The 23,281-nt window shown below is 37.9% G+C and overlaps 1 protein-coding gene across 5 annotated transcripts in view; it reads right to left on the reverse strand.

The window, feature by feature from the left end:
• Positions 1–2,049: 2,049 nt before the first annotated feature.
• Positions 2,050–23,281, reverse strand: part of LOC5568482 (ras-related protein Rab-32) — a 68,401-nt gene continuing 47,169 nt past the window's right edge. For 4 of the 5 annotated variants that reach the window (XM_021840287.1, XM_021840286.1, XM_001652267.2 and 1 more), the window contains exons 2-5: positions 3,347–3,563; positions 3,097–3,278; positions 2,641–2,784; positions 2,050–2,574 (exon numbers count right to left, since the gene is read on the reverse strand). In XM_021840287.1, the coding sequence (XP_021695979.1) occupies positions 2,464–2,574; positions 2,641–2,784; positions 3,097–3,278; positions 3,347–3,557 (648 nt within the window). In that variant the 5' untranslated portion in view covers positions 3,558–3,563 and the 3' untranslated portion in view covers positions 2,050–2,463. Of the gene's footprint in view, positions 2,575–2,640; positions 2,785–3,096; positions 3,279–3,346; positions 3,564–16,197; positions 16,347–23,281 lie in introns of those variants that run through there. The other variant, XM_021840288.1, reaches the window with a different exon arrangement.

The following is a 23,281-nucleotide window of genomic DNA, read 5'->3' on the forward strand; positions in this document are numbered from 1 at the left end:
AATCCCTCAAAAATTTCGTAGATATCAGGCCTCAACACATCACCTTTTCAATATCATCAAGGTGGCATACGACAGTGTCAAACGCGTAGAGTTATGGAAAGTCATGGACGATAAGAGCTTTCACGGTGAACTCACAAGACTAATATGAGTGACGATGGAAAATGTGCAAATTTGTGTGAATATTTCAGGCGAACACTCTGGTTTATTTGTATCCCATAGGAAGCTACGGCAAAGCGATGGACCTTTGTGCCAATGTGTTTGCTCTGCAGATGATATAGACATTGTTGGCCGTACATATGAAACCATATGTATACCAAACCTGAAACATCGAACTGTTGATAGGGTTCCTTAGGAAGCATCAGACTGAGATACTTTCATGATGGTCGATTACTTTGTCTATCTTAGATCCTTGCTGATGGCTGATAATACCGGTAATCATGAAACACTAAGGCACATCATTTGTGAAGACTGAGTTGGTGAACTAACGGCTATCGCTTCCGTTGTAGAAGGTCATGAGTTAAATTCCAGGCCTGTTCCTCCTTCCTCGTAATTTGTAGTTGTGTCCATTTTTGGTCCATTACTACCCGAGCAAAAGAAAATGACTTCTGAATACCAAATACCTTAGTTGACAGTTTCCAATACTTACAACCTGAATGAGGTATGAATCAGCCCTGCAGAAGAGGTAAAATACCTCAAATAATACCTTCTGCATATTCTACAAACACCCAACTGATAATTAGATCAGGTATTGTAATACCTAATTAATACATGATGTGTTTTCATATAAAAGTGAAATTTTTCAATAGTAGTTCAATACCTCCAGCAGACCTCAACAGCTATCGAATACCAAAATGAAGTATTTTTAATTGTTTTAAACATTTTTTTCTCCAATACCATTATAATACCAAAATGGGATATTGACAACTGAACAATACCTAATTACGGTATGATACCAAAATAAGGTATGTATAAGTTATTGCGAGTTATTTTTTCCTCCTTGGGTAGTCGTTCATAGCAAACGCATAGATTCTTCTATGTGGTAATTTCTCCCCCAGAATAGATGGGTTCATTTTTTTTTTGCTGAGTCGGAATCGTTGTTGACGGTTGTTTGGACGATTCGATCATGGACAGCAATCAGCATACACGAACTGCGTGTAAAATTCATTCTTGCCATCATCGATACTTCCGGAATGTGATCTTCACACGTTTATTGCTACAACTTTCAGTTTTCTTCTATTCCTAGCTGATAAGCTACCACCCGATCACGCGTCCTTCATTTCACTGAAAACTGTTTGGAATTTGAGAAAAATCGAGAGGTAGATAGTTGAACATAAGTCCCTTTTCTGCTGTATTAGGAATTACACTTCCATCTTGCGGGAGCAGCTTTTCATATTGAGTCGAAAAATGAATAACAAACTGAGCTCAAACTTCAATCTAAAATATGAATTCAGGAAATATAATGGTAACAAAACGAATACGAAATTCTCGCTAATTGTATGTACAACCGGCACATGTATGATCAGGGATTGAATCCTGAGAAAATTGAGAGAATCGCTCACGTATCGTTCTCTGTAACTATCATAACATGCTGCACATTATGAGAGACTGTTTATCTGCTACAACTTTGATCAGATTTGGGGGATAGTAGTGTATGATAAAACCCCTCTAAACATGCTCCAAGCCTGGGAGACACTATTGCTACTGGAAGTTCGTGGATTGTTTATCGTGCCAGTAAAGAAAAACACCTATCCCCAACGGTAAACAAGCGAGTAAAATGGGTTTTATCATCGCTCACTCTTTGGGGCTCTCGCTCGCTGCTTCCATTTATCAGTCTTGTTACACCTTGCGATACAATGACGATCGTGGACCGCAACAGATGGGATGTTTTTCTTTGCTTGCTTTGATCGTGCTTCATACTCAAATGAGAGCGAATTCTGCAAAGCCTGTGTATGATACTTGATTCTCCCAAGAAAACGATCTGATTTCAAACTTTTGAACTGTACGATTCAATTAAATTTGACCCAGTAAAACACAAACGGCCATGCAATGTATAATATATCCAACAGGTTGTTACTTTTATTCAGCAGGCATTTCTTTTGCTTATATTAACAATATTTCAAATGTATAAAGCTACGGCTCGAGACGGTTCCAGTAAATGGGGACTCAATTTGTATCAACGTTCCGGACATTTAGAATACATCGATTTCGACCTTCACCTTCGTTTGTGATTTGGAAGGTGCGCGCTAGTTATATTTGGTATAGTTGTTTCCACTGGACATTTATCAGCTTAGCATTTGTAATCGCTTTTCTTTAATATTTGGCTGGATCATTTGCATTTGCGGGCCACTTCTGCCTTCTGTACTGGTTTGTTGTATATATTAGACGCATAAAATAATCCATAACATAAAAAAAAACATAAAATCGAGTAAAGAAGACACTGAGACATATGGGGGCGGCATACGGTCAGCAGGCACAGTTTTTCTTCTGATGTGAATCCTTGCTCCCGCCTGCCAGAGCAAACCGGTCCGAGTCCACTATTTCACCCGCGTTCGTCTGCTTGTCATTCATCAGGATCTGAAATTTTTCGGGGAAAATGGTCATAACATGGAATTTCGGTAGGTTCAAAATCAAGTTTAATACCTTATTGACTAAAGATTTGGCAGCTTCTTCAATGTTCACATTCTCCTTGGCGGAAGTTTCGAACCATCCGGCAAAACCGTGCTCTTTCACATATTCATCCAACTTGGCCGGTGTCGTGACAATACCTTGCTTCGGTTGGTCGCTCTGAAATTTGAAGGAATGTCATAAAAATCCTTAGACCACAGACAAACAAAAGTAAAATTTGGAATAAATTTCATTGATTTACATCGCCCACTTCACACTATCATCAGCCTTGTTATACGAAATACGATAATGAGCAAACAGACCTACAGATAGCGCTAGCGTGAAATGTTAAATGCGAAGGAAAACGATGCACGCCGCCTGTTACTAAGGGAATTTGAAATAATCGTTCATAGTGTGATCGATAAGTATTGGGTCAGTATTCCGTATGTTTGTCTAGAACTCTACTTTTTGTACTTTCCAATAAAGACTCACCTTATTCGCCAACAATATACACGGAATGGGCTTTCCATTCGGTAGTTGCACTTTCGAGTCGAGATCCTGCTTCCATTTGATGACCGCTTCGAAGGTGGCGTTCCGCGTCACGTCAAATACGATAAACGCACCGACGGCTTCCTTGTAGTAGACGCGGGTCATGTTTCCGAACCGTTCCTGACCTGCCAAATTGGAAATCGATCGATCAATTAGAGATTTTTCTGTTAAAGGAGATAATCAGATTACCTACCGGCAATGTCCCATAGCTGCAACCGGATGATTGTGTTCTGGTCCCAGTTAAGAACTTTGAGGGCAAAATCCACCCCGATGGTGGCTCGATAGTTTTGGCTGAAAAACTGGTGAACGTACCGCTTGATGAAGGACGTTTTGCCTGTGCCCAGCTCGCCAATCACCAGAATTTTGTACAGGTGCTCACGTTTTTCCGTTGGTGCCGTGGACATGTTTGACTGGAAGATATATCAGAATAGTAAAGGAAAGTTAGGAATAAATTTGATTCAAGAAAATGAGATAATAGAATATTACATAATAAAAACGATTATATAAAAAGATCGAAATATAAAATGATTGATATTATATTGTCAAGCAGGTTCTGTGAATTTTTAATAGTATAATTTGAAGAACAGAGCTTTCTTCCTGGTACTACAACAGCTAATACATATTGGTACAGCATACGACATTTATTCTAGATCACTAGCTTTTAGCTTAACACAAAGTATCGACTTTTAGTTCATAAGTAGACACAGACATTAGGCATTGCAGTTAATGTGATTTTGATAGTTGAACTTGTACGTAGCATGAGCCTAAGATACTTAAGATTTTCAGACCAATTCATTGGAACCCATCTCATCGTAATAACATGTATACTAGGCCGTCCCTTATTTCTCGAAAATTCGAAATGTTATAAGTTCGTCATTGTAAAGTGCTCGTTTTGGTAAGAAAAACAAACAGGTAAAAATTTGATTTCCGCTCGTGGACGCTAAATGGTTCCCCAATGGCCCTGAAGGTATTAGGCATAGATGATCCCGTACGCGAAATCGATCTCGCTGCTCTAGTGCACGCAGTATGATTACGAAAAGCCACCAGTAACAAATCGTCCTGCGCGCGTTTTCTTTGGGATGATTCAAATATTATGTAATGCAAAGTTTGCCAATTTAAGACCCCCTCCCTCCCCCACGTAACAACTTCTATTATTATTCTATTATCTATTATTCTGTATTAAAAATTTAAAATTTTTGTATGAAGTGTAACACTACGGAAGACCACCTCTATCCCCCGGTTGCGTTACGTAATATTTGAACGATCTTTTTGAAGTTCTGAATTTTATATCAGCGTGCAGTGTTATGAAGATATCCACAGTACAGAGGCGTCGCGTCCACATGTGCAACATGTGCACTGCACATCCTAGTCAATATGTACAATACATTCGATTACTGAATTCGATAATTTTCTTAATAAAATTAAATTTATCCTATTTCAAATATCTCTATCATTGATAGCTTGCAACGGAATTTTCATCTAGCAAAATATCTGTTGTTAAATTTTTGCTATGCAAATCAACCAAAAAACGATATGAGACCTATTTTTTTCTTCGCGCTTATACACTTCTCTGATGTGACGATGCAAACCAACGCGTGCACTCTCATCGGGAAACGTGCTGTTTTGTATCGTACACGCAGTTCTGTCTATGAGGTAGAAAGTATATTGAACTGCAAATGCGAGTGTGTAAGTAGCCAAAGCGTCAACTCTGGCCGGTGCACAGTCTTGCTACATCAAGCAATTCGATCAGTGGGAGCGTGCGGATGAGAGAGATAAGAGAGAAATCAATCTACGGGAGAGATTTCGCTTGCTCTTTTTTTACCCTGGCGCTTGGGGTATGAAGGTCGGTCAGGTGCGATTTTTCCGATTTTTCAGGCGGCTGACGGTAGAAAAATTTGTCAAGCTTGGCACTTAGTACACGCGTTGCTGTTTTCTGTACACTACTGGTAAAAACCTCGCTTTTTACATACAGTATTAGCGCGGTGGTGCTTGCGATGGTCAATCATATGACAACCTGAAAATTAACTCAAGAGCGGTCGTACCCTCCGTCATAGCCAGTATCTTGACGCTTGTGGTGTGTTTTAAATGCGAGCATGTTTCATGATGCGTGCACTCAGTACACGATGCTACCGATCTTTTAATTCTATGTTAAGATATGTTAACTATGATTACAGCAATATTTGCTAGAATCCAGTTCATTATAAATCGTTTAGAATTATTAGAATTATTTTCATATTCAATTTTCCCATAATGATCACTAATCGTTAAAATTGAAAAATTGCTGGTTGAATTCATAAATCAAACTGAACAACTATGAAATCTTAAATATTTTGAATCAATTGAAAGATCAGAAGAAAACTATATTTGAAAACGGCGGTTAGTAACTATTGGTTTATTGCAATTTTAGGGATATTTTTCCGTTCTACGGTTGAACAGAAAGTTACCGCAGCAGTCATATTACTGATTTGCACAAAGCATCATCGATCGGCTGCGATGATACCTTGGAAACCACGCTAATGACTGTTGTTTTCTGCTGTTTTTTCAAAGCTTTGCACTCTACTAGCACACTTCGATTAGATGGTTCCGTTGAATGATACAATGATTTTCAAGCCTGCGGTAGAACTTTGACAGCTGCGGTAGAACTTGGCGGCTACCGCAGAACGGAAAATTTTCGAAAGAACCGTAATATTAACTTAAATAGTTTGAACTCAAGGTACCAAATAATGACAAAAATAAAATGACACTAAATTAGAAGTGCACAGGCTGATAATAAGACCACGCGACGCCTCTGCCACAGTATAAAATATTATTTTAATTAAAATTGTATGCTGATTATCAATTTGTTACCAGTGGCTTTTTGTACTCATTTTGCATACACTAGAGCAGCGAGCTCGATTTGGCGCACGGGGGTCATCTACACCTAATACCTTTAGGGTCGTTGGGAGATCACTTAGCGGCCACGTAAGGACTTCAAAATTTTACCTGATTTTTTTTTCTTACCAAAACGAGCACTTTACAAAAACGAACTTATAACATTTCGGATTTTAGAAAATAAGGGACTATGCACGCGTGATGAGCTCTTCAAATCATGTTTCTGAAAGAGCGTCGGCCCTCTTAGACCATTAAAATACTATGTTGTTAGTCGCTAGTGGCGATTTTTTTCCATCCTTAATCAGGGATAACCTTCCATTTTTGCAAGTATTAAGAAAAAATATCTTAACTTTTTTGTAATCTATTATAGATGACAAACAGGCTTCGTCCTTTGGCGGAGAGGCCTGTCCCAAGTAACCACGAAGCTGTATATGAATACTTTATGTTTGCTCTATAGTGTGCTATCAGATTTTGTTTTAAAGTAACATAATCTTTAAGAGCTTTATAAAGCATAATTAAATTGCTTGACAGTTATTGAATAAATGCATGATAACATTATTAAAGCAAAAAATGTTTCCATCTCGAACTCCCATTTCATGGTCTAAATATATATCTATTCATTAAGAATTATGTTGTATTTCATCTATTAGACTATTTTATTCATATGGAACGAGAAGAAATGTCGATCAATTTCTCTCACCTGAAATCTTTTCAATGCACTAGGGTTTTGTTTTGTGAGTTGAGTCCTGTTATTTCCTCTACAAGAAAGAATGGTGATCAAATTCTTTCTATTGATGTTTCATTTGGTGAGGAAAAGAAATCAATGTTGTTCAATCGCCAAAGAGAATTCTTTCTATTCGTAAATGACTGGGCGAATAGTAATGGTTAAAACACTCAGTAGCTTCGTTTATAAGGAACTTTTATCCTACCCCAGACAACCAAAATGAACGTATAACAAAATCACCTGGAGGCTTTGTACGTGTGCAACACTTCACTTGTAAGATATCGCGAATAGGCTTTCTAAGTGGAGGCGATATACACTGGTCCCACAGTTATGAATCATTTAAGGCTCAGCTGAAATTTAAATTATAGGTAGCAAAATAAACAATATTTTTTGATGAAATCGATGCCGAATGGTAAAGTGGGGTATATACCTACAGTTCATGCACAATGTTGTCATTAAAATTTTTGAAAACATTTGAAATTTTCACTTATTTAAACATTGTCTAAAACCACAATTTATGAATCGGCGAAAAAGTTGTCCACAAATATGAATCAGTGTGAACACGATTTATGAATCAGTTGTTTACTTTCAATTATTTTGCAATTAAATGCTATATAGTTCTTATATTTATTAAAACACTGCCTCAGACTACGTTAATTATATCCGGGGGTGAACCTGAACCAAGAATTTCAAGAATCTGCATGAAATTGCTTGACTTTTAATTTTGCTACTGAGCGGGCCTAGTGACCATTGAATTTGTGGATTTGTATGCTTCTGGAGCATGTTTATTTGGAGGATGATGGCAGGTAGTGTAATTAGACAATCATTAAATGTAGATGGCAGAACTCGTAAATGCTTGACTCTTCGACTGCCTTTACTGCACTGGTAAAAATCCACACGTTCGATCTATGTGTTTAAAATTGTGGATCGATTCATGAACGTGCATATCGATTTACTGTAATTTTCTTGCAAACTTCGTGTGTGTTACACATTAAATTCCTTTGTTTTGCTTCATGGATTGATTCGTCAACCGATAACAGGGATTTCATAAATTTTCCACATAAGTTCCCGAAGGATCTGAAGGAAAAGATTCGTATGCGTTAACCTATGGACGCATAGATCATCACCCAACACGGATTCAGTGTGTTTTGCTTATGGTTAGCTTGTGTCATGATCATCATGTTCAAGTTGGTCAATTCATAGATTTGCGCAATGAGTTTGTTATAATGAAATCGATGAGCATTGCTATCGATTACCATGTTCAAAATTGCTAAATTGTTTGTGATCAACCATCCGACCATCCGATATAAGAGGATTCTACCTTTCGCATTCAAGTGAGCTTGCCACAAGCAGAGGAGCCTTGAATCCATATTTAGGGGAGTAAGAGTTCTTCTACCAAATTTCTTCTTTCATTCTTATGACCTTCATATCCTGTCACACATGGCTAACTAAAGTCACTACATTTCGAATTCAATAAGCAAATCAGTCGGTTTTCATGATTTAATATTTGGACATTCATGTTTGCTTCACATGACAACTTAATTTTAATACACATGTGAAGTCAATGACAAAATCCATATGGCTACCCCACTCAAGTCATGTGGTCTCCTCATTGCGCAAATCTATAAGTAAAACACATGACTTTGACGGGTAGATTTTTCTCAGTGTGAGGATTCCAATATTATATGACGATCGGACGAATCGGAATATAAACGATACTCAATGACCTCTGCTTTTTGGATTTTTCAAAAGTGTGAATACCTTTTACTTATCCATGCGTCTGATAGAAGGGCCAACAGTTTAGCCTGGGAATGCAAACCAGTTCTTTTCTTTCAAAAAAAAAAAATAAATGTTCGTAGTTTATGATCGGTCCCTTTGCACTTTTGCTCTCCCGTAACAAAATTTTACATTGACAATTATTTGAAACTTAGAATCATTTTTAAAAATACAAAGTACTAGTAATTTGAACGCTGATTCATAAAATGTGACTGGTGTGTATATATCCCACAATTTATTGATCAAGTATTTTACTCAAAAATCTTATCCAAATCCTTATAAATACACATTTATCTCTCATAGTTATGTTTATCGAACCTGTAAATGTTGTCTGACGCTCAATATTTCATAAAAAATCTATGAAACAAATTTAAAACGTCGTTTTTAGCTAGGCGTCAATAGGCACACGGCTTACAAAGATGGCCAAAAATACAGCCCAAATAGCTACAAAATGAATTTAGTTATTTTTTTGGTTCATACCGCGATCGAGAACTATTTTACTGAGATAAAAAGCCTTGAAATAGCTGAACACTATGTGTTGCTTGTCAGTAAAAATGATTTTGTGATAAGTTTGATGATAATTTTGTCTTTTGAAATCAGCTGATTCATAAATTGTGGGTGATTCAACTGCGTGGGGTAACTGTACGTGCATATATTATGTGATGGAAAATGGCATACAATGCGATTGTATAAATTTTCTACCGAATTAACCTGCGATCTTATGCGACTTCACTAATGATAACAAATGTTGATTTGACAGCTGCTACGGATTGGTCCGACTTACTTTGTACGAGTGTACGGGACGAAACAAAATGTACAAATGAACTCAGAAAAAAGAGTTTTATGCGAGGAAACTCGTCCATCTCACGATTTTATTCATCGGGTTTTGCGGATTTGATGCAATTTGTATGAATTAACGAGTCATTACGTGAATTTTCATGCGACTTGTGGTTGTCTGGGACCTGTCACATCAGCAGCTTTAGCATAGGACACCAACGCGCCAGGCATCCAGCACACCATCATCCCTAGTTGTGGGTTCGAATCCTGATTCCAATAAAAAAAAACATTGAGATGGTAAAGAGAACCATTGAGAGGTAGCCAATGGACTCATTATTTTGTTTACTTTTAACGCATGCCCTAAATATACATTATTTTAAGCTAATATACATCATAAACCCTAAAAATACAACCATAAATGCTTTAGTAGAGCTTGTGCATTTAAACTGCTTTACCAAGTATTGCATTAATTTGGTTGTTGTGGGGCCCTTTCCCACTTTAATTATGCTTTATGAAGCTCTTAAAGATTATGTTACTTAATCTAATCTAATCTAATCTAATCTAATCTAAGTGCTTGCACAGCCAATAATGAAAAGCATCCTGGAAAAACCATAATTTCTTCTAGTGTTTTCTTGTCAGCATTTATATTTGCAGCATATCGAAAATATGATACAAGTATTAAAATGGCCAGGCCCACTGTGCAGACTAGGGTTTGAAGGTAATTGCGAAATTCACGGCGATCAAATTATCCACGAATGAATAACGTGATAGACGAAATTTTTTCAATTAAGGGAAAGAAGAAACGGGGACAACCGTACCAACCGTTTCATTCAGGGAGAGATAGATCGAATCGTTGGAAGTGGCGTTGCTAAGAAAGTTAATGCACACTCCATTGTTGAGATCGGTTTCCTGGGAAGGAACAAAGATATTTCTTTCTTATGTCCTGGCATTATAGCCTCGGCTAAAGCGCCGTTACTCGCTCTCTGAAACGAAAAAAACAAATTGTTCTCTCCCATTATATAGAAATTTACATTAGTAAGCCAAGACCATCGATCATCAACTTAAAACCATTATCACTAGTCTTCTACTAAATTGAAGGATGGTAAATGGAAAGCTCTCACCGAACACTTTGAAGTGTCTGAACAGGAATTGAATGTCCGCTAGGGGTACACTGCTCCATTCATCGAGACCTTAGTAGCTGTCCTACTGCTTTAAGTCACCAAGCTTGATACTTCCAACACACTGTTAACCCTTCAGCTTCGGTCTTGACTGTTGTACACATTTTTCATTCATTTTGAACACTATCCACATTTGATCACTTCAACTAAGTTGCTTTCATAAAACCTAATATGAAAATTGATCAGCCGAAACATCAAACTATTGAATTTATGCTAGTGAGAAAATCCGTGACAGGAAAAAAAATCGACTTGTCGCAAGCAGAGCTTACTACGATCTCTTACTTAAAAACAAAATATGATAGCACACCACGGTGTACTATATTCAAGAAGGTGATATATTCCGAAAACTGACAGCTACTTGACGACGTCATTTCTATCCACCTCGAACAAATTTTCAAAAAAATTGATCTAGTGGTCCGGATGGTATATGGTACGATAGGAGTGACGTCACATGTTTTCAACCAAACTTGATGTTTACATCAGTGAAGAGCCTGCCTTGTTATTTTTTTATGCCGTGATAGCACACTATAGAGCAAACATAAAACATAAAGTATTCATATACATCTTCGTGATTACTTGGGGAGTGATTCGAATCGGATCCGTTTACTGAAATGAGTCGATTTGCCCATCTCTAAGTACAATAGTAAAGGATGGGCTTCATTTACAACGAGGCTTGCCAATCGGACCCAACATTTCACGCCAAAAAGCTGATTTTTAATATTTTTGGTTTTTCTATTGGTTGTATTTTTTTTTTTTTTTTTTTTTTGAAATTGTTTATCGGCATATCGGTCTATATTGCTCGAAGTAAGAGGGAGCATGGAGAAGAAAGCAATGAATACTAGATGGATAGGTACCGTAAGGGAACGGCGAGAGAAATTGGATAAGATGTTGAAGAGGGCATACCATATGAAACAGTATTACTTGAAACGTCACTTCCTTGTGGCTAACGTCCCCTATGGGAACGGCTTGGGTGTGTTTTGAGAATGACACTACCAAGACAGCCTATTGGTTGTTTATACTTCCCAACGATCTTATATGCGCAACATCATTTTTCGCGGATATTTAAGATATGTAATCATATTAACGTGTTAAAGAAGTCTCAATCCCTTGAAAATGATAAGGGGCGTACACTGAAAATATATATTATTTTATATTACGAAATCGTTCGTTTGAACTACGAAATTATTCGTTGTTTTCTGCAACGAAACAGTTTCGTAAAATGTATGCAACCAGCTTCGTAATATGGTTCAAGCTCGAAATCAAAACAAACCTTGATTGTTATAATGTACTAAACATTTCGTAATCGGAATTCGTTTGTTTCGTATTCAGAACAAACATTTATACGCGCTTCTTCTTACCTCCCTCGGCTGCGGTCGTGTCATGTTGTATTTTACGAAATGTGTCTACGAAACCTTTCGTTGCAGAAAACAACGAATGATTTCGTAGATTAAACGATCAGTTTCGTAATACTAAACAATTCGTAATACGAACAACACGAAAACGCACATTTACGAATTGTATATCGTACATCTAACGATTATTTCGTCACTGAATCGGGAAATTCTGTCAAGTACAAATAATTCGTACAATGAATGAAAATAGCGTTATATGTACGAAATCTTGATTTACGAAATGGGTTTTGGATAAAATACGAAGAGATGTTTTCAGTGTATTGCCCGGTTGAGGCGCATTATACCAATTTACCCTAGGCAGCTAGACGACAAAGCGAAAGTCAGGTTGCTTCTGCAGAAAATCAGAACGCAATTCAACGAATGCTACGTGAACATTTTTCTGCCGAATCACCTACGTGGTTTTGACTTCGTATACACCGTCAAGAAGCTGAAAGAGCTGATCGAACGTAAAAGTCCCTCTTCAACGCTCGCTACTAGTGTCTTCAATATGTCAAAAACGACACCGACGATTTTTACTCGTACGCTGCACTCAGGAAACTCGTCGAAGGGGAAAAGACGGTGAAGTTCCAGCACCTCCAGACATTCCTCTCCGTTTATCGATCAACACCAAATAGAACCGCTCTTGATGGTAAGACACCTGCACATCTATTCTAGGCCGACCGATGCGAACAACATAGGATCTGTTGAAGCTGTGCTCTCCAAGCCTAACCCTGGTTAACGAGAAGCAGAATGATCACCCAAGTAACCATTAAGCACTTAAAATAGCATACATCCAGCATTATATGCGTTGGTACAGCAACGCTTTAAATGCTTATCGAGCGTATAGCTGCCATTAGTGCTTTTCCAAGGCAGGTTTTGGCGAAATAACGGGCTGCTTCAATGCTACACCTTCAGAAACGTTGTATTTAACTGTCAAAAAGTGTAACGCCTTGGTGGAGAGCAAAGTAAAAACAAAAAGTTGACCTGTTGTTCTGTTCTGTTCTCTTTCTCTCTTGTCGTCGTCTCTGTCATTGGAGCTTTTTGTTCTTGTTGTGAAGTTTTTTGCTTACACTGAAATCAAATCTCCATTATATTTTATGTGCAGAAAACAGATAGATGTTGATTTTTGCCTCAAATTTGATTTTATGTGCCCGCATGTAAATTCTAGTTGATAACAATAAATTACAATGTCAATGCACATAATCTTTACTTGCGTTCTAATGTATTATAAATGCCAGGTTGTTGTTTATGTTTCTTATTAAATTCTAGAACACTCGTAGAGTAACGGGAAGTAAAGATGTCACCTTTTGCATCATCCTGCTAGCACGATTTGTGTTTTTGAAATTAATTGCTCTTTTGTTTAAAAATATGATTTCAAGTTCTATTGCAACGACTGACTCGACGGGTTATGGAGTTTTGTTTGACTAGAAGAAGGTATGTTCCTTAAAGTGAAAATGTTTGAAAACAATATATTGACGAATCAGACATTAATTTCTTTCCAGAGATTCTGAATCTGACCGAGAATCTGACTGTACCGGATTCAAATTCTGTGACGGTGGACGACATAGACTGCAGTAAAAACAGTGCTACGCTCCTAGGTTCCTACGTTCAAGGATTTGCCTATTCCGACCAGATACCAGCACAAACTCCCACATGATCTAGCTCTACCCGTACTGCGGCATAAATGAAGATATTCTCTTCAACCCTACCGCTGCTCACTTCACCATAACCAAGGCTGCCGAAAATCCACTAAGTCCACCAAAATGATTTCATTGAAGTGCAAATAAACATGAGATTGAGTTCCGTTAACCGTATGAAGTGTTTTATTAGCTTTTAAATTATTGTTTTATTTGAAAAAATAAGAGAGGGAAATAAACATTTGATTGCAAATTAAATATATTGGCGAGATTTATAGAAATTACATGCAAGTGCATATAATTTATAAAGGCGCTCCATTTAAAATCTAAGGGTTACGGAGCATTTAATTTTATGTGCAGAATTAATACAGTCCAAATGCGAAGCTTGATTGCAAAAATATATGTGCGCTGCACATATAATCTAGTGGGAGATTCAGCTCAGTGTATATCCCGGGGACCGATTCGAAACGAAGGCCTGACGATTGGAAGACATTTGATGCTCCACACAGCAGAATATGCCACAGAAGGTTGGATGTCGAGCAATGAAATTGTGCCCTAGTTAAGCTAGACTATTCAGGTTCGTAAAAAATACGCCTGCATGACCAGTGCCAAATAAACCAGCACATGATCCAGTATTGGTTAAGCAAATTTAATTTGATAGAGGAAAGAGAATGGACTTTGTATTTATCCATATTTGTTCCCAGCTTCTGGCAAAATAGGAGTCTGGAAAGTATGCCATACATGAGCAGAACTCTACAAAATCTCGAGAACTATTCGCGACTTTGACGCTGTCGATGTTCTTTCGGTTTTCTGTGAGGTTTTCCATAATTGAAATCTTTTATTACTTCGTAGTCACAAATAATGGCGTCAGATGACCGAAACAGCATACACAAACGAGTGATTGGTATGAGAGAGAGGAAACGCTCTGTCAAATCATAACGTATCCCGACCAGAACCACGTAACAAGATTATAACACATTCCTATCAGCAGCAGTTAAAAATAACAGAAATTGATATGATTTTGTTATCGAGATGGCTTTGTTCTCATCTTGTTACATTTTTTGTAACACATTTATAGCAACATTTATTATATTTTTGACATCGCATTTATAAGTTTGTTGCAAATAACATCCGATGTCATAAACAGTAACGTACTTTGCAATAATTTTGTTATTTTGTAACATCCTTGCAACACATTCTGTAATAATTTTGTTATTATTACAGGGTTAGTTATATTTTAGTTTAGTATGGTGCAAATTTTGTTAGAATTTTTGTTATTTTAACTACTAACGGTACATGTTTTATAACAACTGGTGATATAAAAAAATCATATCATGGGAACACATTCTGTTATAATCTTGTTTCTTCCTTCTGGTCGGGATATCATTTACTCTTTCTTTTTGGCAGTTGTATAGCTACAAACAGGCATCTTGGTTGCTCAGGAAATAAACCAGCGCTTGCAGTGAAAATGCTTTTAAAGAACAGAGTGCTTTTAAATAGCAGTGCTTCTGCTGATTTGAGACGGCTAAGCAATCAAACTGCTTTGATAGGACAGAAAGCAGCTCAAAAGCTGTAAGCAGTCTACTGGGCTGCTTATTCAAATGCTTATTGGTTACTTGGGCAGTTCAACAGACGATACGGTGCAGTGGAGAAAAACTTCGATCCCGAAGACCTGATCTACTCTAAGGTCCACAACCGCGACTCAACCGATAATTGTCCTTCCTGGTCGATGAATTCTAGCTTGATTCTAGGTTGATTAACCAGAAGAAGCACATGAATCGTTTCCGATAGCCTTGTTGATTGCAGACTTCGAGCGGAGCCCTGCTATTCCAGATTGCGGACACAAAGATGAAATGACGAACGACGACTCGGATGTGCCCAGTGTTGAAAATTCTCCAGAACAACAGCTGAACGAGAAATTTAGACATAGCCGACGTCCAACTTGGCTTGCGCCGTACGAAGTAGGCACGATAGATTATTTTATTCTTAGTAAGCAATGATTCTGTTGGCAAGGCCCAAAATAGGCAAACTAAAAATAGATCAGTCACAAATAAAACTACAGTTGTGTTCGGAATAATAGTTGTGAAAACCGATTTTCATACAAAATGCTCAATTTTGGCATGCTGTTACTTTGTTTCCCTATAAGCAATCAGCATGAAATTTTGACAGAGAACTACATTTATACTCAATTTTATTATCACAAAAATTGATATTTTTTCATCTTTTGCAACAAAGTATTTGAAAATTTGGATGTTTTTGAATTTGAATTTTTGATGGAATTATTTACAGGTATTCCACTCAACAGCTCAAAGATGTCATATAAAAATATTTGAAAAACCTGTTTCTGAATTGAGAAATAAAAATTCTGAAAATAAAATCAAAACTGAATCTAAGTTGAACGTATCCCATTTAACACAAATAATTCAAAAGCAACTATCGTTGACAATTCATGGTCACCCTAAATTCTGCTCAAATGAACAGTTTCATTCAAACATTAAAATTCCATCTCTAAATAAAATAAAAAGGAAATTTTCTCAAGTTCAGCTTCTCATAATACTTTCTTGGGATTCAGTTAACCAATTATTATTCACTGAACTGTCTACCGTCATCACACAAATCATCATTCAGTAAACACATCCATCTCCATCTCTCCGAATTGTCCACCACACATCATCACTAAAGAAACTTACCAAATTATCACTTTTCTCCAGCAGTAAATATCCGTGGCATGGAGTTTCCAACTGAGTTGATCGCTCAATGATTACCAAGATTACTAGTGATTACTTGAATACTTCAAATCATTTGATTGCTTGCTCGATAAGCAATGCTTGTCGAATATTACTAATTACTGTTGGTTACTTAAAATTTTGAATAAATACTATTGATTTTTATTCATTGAGTTTTGATTACTGATAATCTATGTTTGTCTATGGATCAGTATTGATTATATATGAATACTATTTTAAGTATTTTGATTATTCTAATTACTTATAATTACAAGAAGACTACATGATTATTGTTCAAGACGTGATTTTGCATTTCTTTTCATAAAGCTTTCAAATAATTGTTTTTTTGATAATCAATAAGTCAACCACTGGTTACTTGATTATTCAAAGAAATTAAACGTAATCATTGTTTTTTTCACTCAAACGTTTGTTGGAAACCACTTAACTCTTCGGGAGACATTGCTCTCGAGAAATTCTTCCGAAACTAACGGGCTTTTTCCTGCGATACTAAACAACAGCGATGGCCTTCCGCTGACCATTTCCGCCTCTTCCGGTGTGAACAGCATTGGTTGCTCTACGTTAGAAGCTCTCCGGCATAAGTACTCGTTCAATGAGCTCTCGTCGTACGACGTTGATTCCGGTGCCTCGCGTGAACCATACTCTTCAAATGATTTCGACTGATCGGAGTTGTCGGACAGAATTTCGCTGTCAATGACGGGAACTCCCGATGACAGAATGATGGATTCAGCGGATGAACTTATCTCGGGCACACTTAGACTGGCTTCATCTGGCGTTCGCGCCTCGATACTCGGCGGAGTCTCTGAGGTAGAAGCGGAGTTTTCATCATCAAGTACAATGGCATTTGTTGGGTTAAGAGTCACTTTGCTTTTACGGCTAGTGACTTTCTTCACGAAACTTGCAGCAATAGCGTTCACTCTTTTGCTTTTCTTATCTCCGGTGATTTCATCGATGGACTTGGTCGTTGGAAGCACCGAAGGCTCTTCCTCGATTGACGTCAGACTTTTTGTCAACTTCAAATTTTTCAACACCGGCGAAGACGTTGATGGACCTCCCTCTGACTCATGTTCAGCCTCCTCTGAGTTTCTGTCCTTTTTCTTTTCCTTAATCAATTTTTTAACAAATTTTCTGAACTTTTTTATATGCTTCTTTTTCTTTTTCTCCGGTTGACTCACTGGAGAATCCGACGTCGATTTTATATCGGAGGTCGTTGACTTGGTTTCCCTTGGACTTTCCTCTGAGTCTGCCCGATTCATCACGTACTCCCGTCCTTTCAACGCGTATTAAACAAGCAAAAAAGAACACTTCGATAAGGATACCAACTGATTCGACCGAAAAGCACTATGGTGGAAGTCAGTTTTCGGCTTTCGGGTATCTTTGACTGTCGGTTAATTTGGTCGCCGAAGTAGATTTTTATTTTAGCTTCATTAATTTCCTCATGCAAATCAAGGTGTTCAACTTTGTCGGCATTTACAGCAATCCAGGATCACAATCCGCGCACTTGACAAACATTATACTAATTAATTAGCGTCCTGTTCCCGAGCAGAACTTGAACTTTACTGCTTGAAGTGATTCAAATTTATTAATCGGAAGCGGTTTGGTTTCAATCAAATTTTGCAAGTGATACGAAGGCATTCTTGCGTTATCGTAGTGAGGAAATTTGTGCGTTATCTGTTGCGATAACGGGAACGGATTTGGAAGAAATTTGTTCTCCGTCCTTCGAAGAAATTTCGGTTGGATAACGATTAAATAATAATTCGGTGGTTTTGTCTCTGATATCCTTCAAAATCCGATGGCTAATAATAGGACACTTCAACCTTGAACACCTAAAAATTTTGTGAATCAGCCGTAGATAAGATTGACTCAATATTAAAGAACAACCAAAACAACGGCACGAATCTACATCAGGAACACTGCAGAATGCAACAAAATTTCATTACATAGCTGATCAGGATTACATTATTACTTGCACCTACTCCAAATTCACTTGTTGATTTAAGACGGTTATTTGTTGATCAGCTCAAAACGCTTCATGATAATAATTTGCAAAAAGGGGTTTTAAAAAGAATATAATTGGATTATTCATGTGATGGAAACAAAACAAAAGAGAAAGTTATTGAGTACATTATTCTGTCATTTTATAAATAAAAAAAATTTAAATAATTCATCACAAAACAATCGTTTTTGTAATATAAATAAGTATACTTCGCACAAAATCGAATGAATTGCGGAAAGTAATATGGAAATATCTGAGTTCAATAACAAAATGGCACCAATTAATAAAAAGAGGTTTTTGTTATGATATTTGAGACTAAATTTAAGTTCTACCGAAACTAAGCTGGCAAGCTGTCAGCCGAATTTAGTACAATACCATTCGAGTCTAGTACACGACACTGAAGACGATCTTACAGTTGAGTTCAAGATACGCGTATCCTTCAGAGGGTACAAACTCTAGTTTTCATTTACCTTTACCCGCATTATCAAAGATACCCCGTTTTACAGTAACTGAATCGATTTCAAGAGAAAGGCACCATGAAAACTAATTCGGACAAATGCCATACCTTCTTTGCGACTGCAACTTTTTATCAGCATGCATGTCCTCTTATCATTAATTCTTCACTTGCGTGTTTTGCCTTCCTGGAAGACGAAAAACGATAAATCTCGCTGTACCCGTAGAGACAACTAAAAATAGCTATAAGGTACCCTGGGGCATGTGAGAATTCGGGGTAAGTGGGACCTTCCATCAGGTTAGCCACGAGGCGGAGTTCAGACCGACTATCGGAAAGTTCAGCGCCCACCAGCTGACGAACGGAATCGGCTTACGACTAATTGATTTCGCTGCCTCCAAGAATATGGCCATTCGTAGCACCTATTTACAGCACAGCCTTCCATACCGATACATCTGAAGATCACCACAGCAGAGAGAATCACAAATTAACCACGTTCTGATTGATGGACGGCACTTCTACGACATTGTCGACATCAGGACTCTGATCACTATCAGGTGATGGTTAAACTGCGCCCAAAACTCTCTGTCGTTAACAACGTACAGTACCGACGGCCGCCCCGGTATGACCTAGAGCGGCTTAAGCAACCGGATGTCGCAACTGCGTACGCGCAGCACCTCGAGGCTGCATTACCGGAAGAGGGTGAGCTGAAAAAAGGGCTTCAGCCCTTCTTGAGGACTGCTGGAGAACAGTGAAAGCAGTCATCAACAATGCTGCTAAGAGCAACGTCGGGTACGTGGGACGGAGTCGACTGTACGATTGGTTCGACAAGGAATGTAGACATATTCTGGAAGAGAAGAATGTAGCGCGGGCGGTCATGCTGCAGCAAGGCACCCGGCAGAACGTGGAACGTTATAGATGGAAACGGCAACGGCAGACAATATCTTTAATATCTTTCGAGAGAAAAAAAACACCGCCTGGAGGAAACGGAGTGCGAAGAGATGGAACAACTGTGCCGTTCTCAAGAAACACGTAAGTTCTATCAGAAGCTCAACGCATCCCGCAACGGCTTCGTGCCGCGAGCCGAGATGTGCAGGGATAAGGATGGGAGCGTTTTGAAGGACGAGCGTGAGGTGATCGAAAGGTGGAAGCAGCAATTCAACGTGCACCTGAATGGCGCTGAAAGCACAGGCAATGAAGGTCGAGACAACGCCTTCGTCAGTACTGCGGAGGATGAAAACCAACAAGCCCCCACTTTGAGGGAGGTTCAATGCCATTCACTAGCTCAAGAACAATAATGCTGCTGGCAAGGATGGTATCGGAGCTGATCTCATAAAAATGAGCCCGGAGAAGCTGGCCATTTGTCTGCACCGGCTGATGGGCACAATCTGGGAAACAGAACAGCTACCGGAGGAGTGGAAGGAAGGGGTAATATGCCCCATCTACAAGCAAGGCTACAAGTTAGATTATGAGAACTTTCGAGCGATCACCTTTCTAAATGCGGCCTACAAAGTATTATCCCAGATCATCCTCCGTCGTCTGTCACCAATAGTAAACGAGTTCGTGGGATGTTATCAAGCCGGCTTCGTTGACGGCCGATCGACAACGGACCAGATCTTTACTGTACGGCAAATCCTCCAAAAATGTCGTGAATACCAGGTCCCAACGCATTACCTTTTCATCGCTTTCAAGGCGGCATACGATAGTATAGACCGCGTAGAGCTATGGAAAATTATGGACGAGAACAGCTTTCCCGGGAAGCTCACGAGACTGATAACAGCGAAGATGTTCAATATTTCCGAATATTCTATGCTTAAAAACTTTTTTCACAAGCATTGGATTGCTTTGCGGTCTTCGGCAATGTTGTTCATCGTAGAAATACCTATCGAGATATGTGTTCAGAATTTTTATAGAGCAATATGGACGACCTCTAGTGATTTTTCTTTGCAAAAGTAAGTGTTGCCATAGTTAATCCCATACAAACTTTGAACGGCTGGCCCTAAAATATAGTTTCTCCGATCGAGCTGAAATTTTGCACAATTGTTATGGGACCTAAATGCAATCCAAAAAGTGGACTGGAGCGAGAATTGTGTCCGTAATATTATAGCGCATTTCTAACAAAAATGTATCAAACGCCTAACTTTTTTCATGCCAATTGAAAAAAAAGGAACATGGTACTTTATGACGCATCTTATGGTCTCGCATGTTACTATACCACTGCAGTATCTCCCTTTTTCAAATTATGCCAAACGACCATTATGTCAAACGACTATTATGTAAGGGTATGCGAAATACCGAATGATTCCGTCAAATACAATTCGAAACGAAATTCCGCGGAATTCCACGGAACTCGCACAGGCGAAATTTATATTTTGCTATTTCGTTTCGTTTCGCCAAATTGTTAAAATATTTCCACGGAAAATTGAAAACAAACGGAATAAACGGAATTTCGCAAAATTCGAGTTTAATTTCGAACAAAAAAAAAAGCAAAGCGTTCGCTTCTACTCCTAGCAGCTACAGTAAAAAATGGATCCGCATCATGGATCAAATCGACTCATATCATGGATCAGAACACTAACAGCAAATCATCTGCGAGGCAAACGAATGGTGTGCTAGTGAAAGCATACGTTTTGGCGTTTCTTTACACACTTAATTTAGAATGCCGAGCCTCGGCTAATTTTAACCGAGATCCGCACAGCCGAGTAGTCGGCAAACTAATTTCCTGGGATCTCAGCAAATAAAAGCCGAGTACAGTGGGATTCCGTTTTTGGCAACAAAGTTGAAATTTTCAGTTGCCAAAAACGGAACCGTGCCAAAATCGGAACCCATATTTCAAATTTTATTTTACAACTATTGGTTTTGAAAGCATCATTACAATGTTAATACATCATTTTTATGGAATCGTAAGGCGTTGAGACTTCGAAAAGGTTCACTTCGAAGCATTTTCCCGAAGGGTTATACTATGCTATGAATCTATAGCTCCGTAATATTAAATCTGGCAAACGATTTCCTGGTCGCTTTTTAACGCCTCAACGTCTTCAGCTATTTTTTAGAAGCTTCATGCATAATTTTTGTATAAGAGGGCCTTGTAAAACCAATAATCGCATAAGTGACTTTTATTTTATTGAACTATGAGAGAAAACGAAAACAAAAATGTTTTCCTTTAAAGACGTATTTGCGAATCAAAAGCGCTGGGTATTGCAAAACGGCATGACCTTTTTTTTTCTAATTAAATGAACATTTAAAATCAGTTTAACTTTTGGACTTTAGTATAAAATCTGAAACATTCGGTAAGTTTAGAATTGCTCCTTCAATTTATGTTTCTGATAAAGTAAAGCATTTTATAATGAATGGTTGACTGTATCAAAAGGGCAAACATAATCGTGAGAAGATGCATAAATGTCTTGTAATTGTGTAGAATTTAATTTTTACTTGAAATAATTTTTAATTCAGCTTGATATATGTTTTCCACCTGCCTTATGAAATCAACTGAAATTTACAGGATCCTGTTATGAAACCTCAAGAACCTTATAGGAATCTTCAGGTTCTCATAAGAAATCTGCAGAAAAAAAACCCTTGAGCTCTGAAGCATCTGGCCAAGCGTAGGATCTCGCATAGAGTTCTCAGGATCTTGCTAAGGATTTTGCAATGAGTTAACATCTTGGAATTCCGCTGCGATGTTGCCGTAAATTCTCAAGTCTCCGATGAAAAAAATTAAAAGTTTATTATTATTAGGCTACCACTAGCACACCTCAAATTCCTCTGGGAACCTTTTCAAAATCCTCAAGATTTCGCCGAAAATATAAAAAATATTACTAGAAATTCACATTATCCCACTTAAAATTTACAAGACGCTCTAGAGTTTATTAGGAATAACCAGATTTTGGACATAATCCTCCATAACCAGTTATACACTCTAACCATCCCTCAAGAAGCTCTCAGTGTCCACTTGGAATCTGCAGATATCCTCATGAATTCGTTGAAATTTCTGAAAAGTCCCACAAGAATGAAGAATCCCTTAAGGATTCTCCAGGGTACAGTTAGGAAACTCATAGACTCAGCTCGTAAGGAACATTTTGATGATGTTGAGACCCGTATCCTTGATTAACAATCTTGTACAGAATTCTAGATCGTCTTTTAACAAATCTAACGCCTTATAGAGTCTTTAGAAAAGAGAGAACGTAGCTTTAAATAGTTGACGCAGAAAGATGCAATATACACACCAATACCACAGACAAAAAGTAAAAACACTCTCAGTCGTATTTATCGCACGCTCCAATGGTATTATTGAAAATAAATTATAGTTTGGACTGTAGTCGCATTTGTCATGTTATTTAATGAAATTTAAAAAAGTTATGATACACGACATTTTTCTGTACATATTTGTATCTATTATTGCGGTGTGTTTTTACATACGCTATGTATATAAATCCATAATAATAAAGACAGCGAGACAAAATTTATGATTGCTCTGTGTGAGTCATAGATTTTTCGTTGCTCTTATGTCGGTGCTGGTGCTTTGTTCGAACAAGCTGTTCCAAATCTGAAGAACAGTGTTCATTGTATCACCTACACAGTTAAAA

Source organism: Aedes aegypti, chromosome 2 (genome assembly GCF_002204515.2).
Source record: "Aedes aegypti strain LVP_AGWG chromosome 2, AaegL5.0 Primary Assembly, whole genome shotgun sequence".
NCBI lineage: Eukaryota > Metazoa > Arthropoda > Insecta > Diptera > Culicidae > Aedes > Aedes aegypti.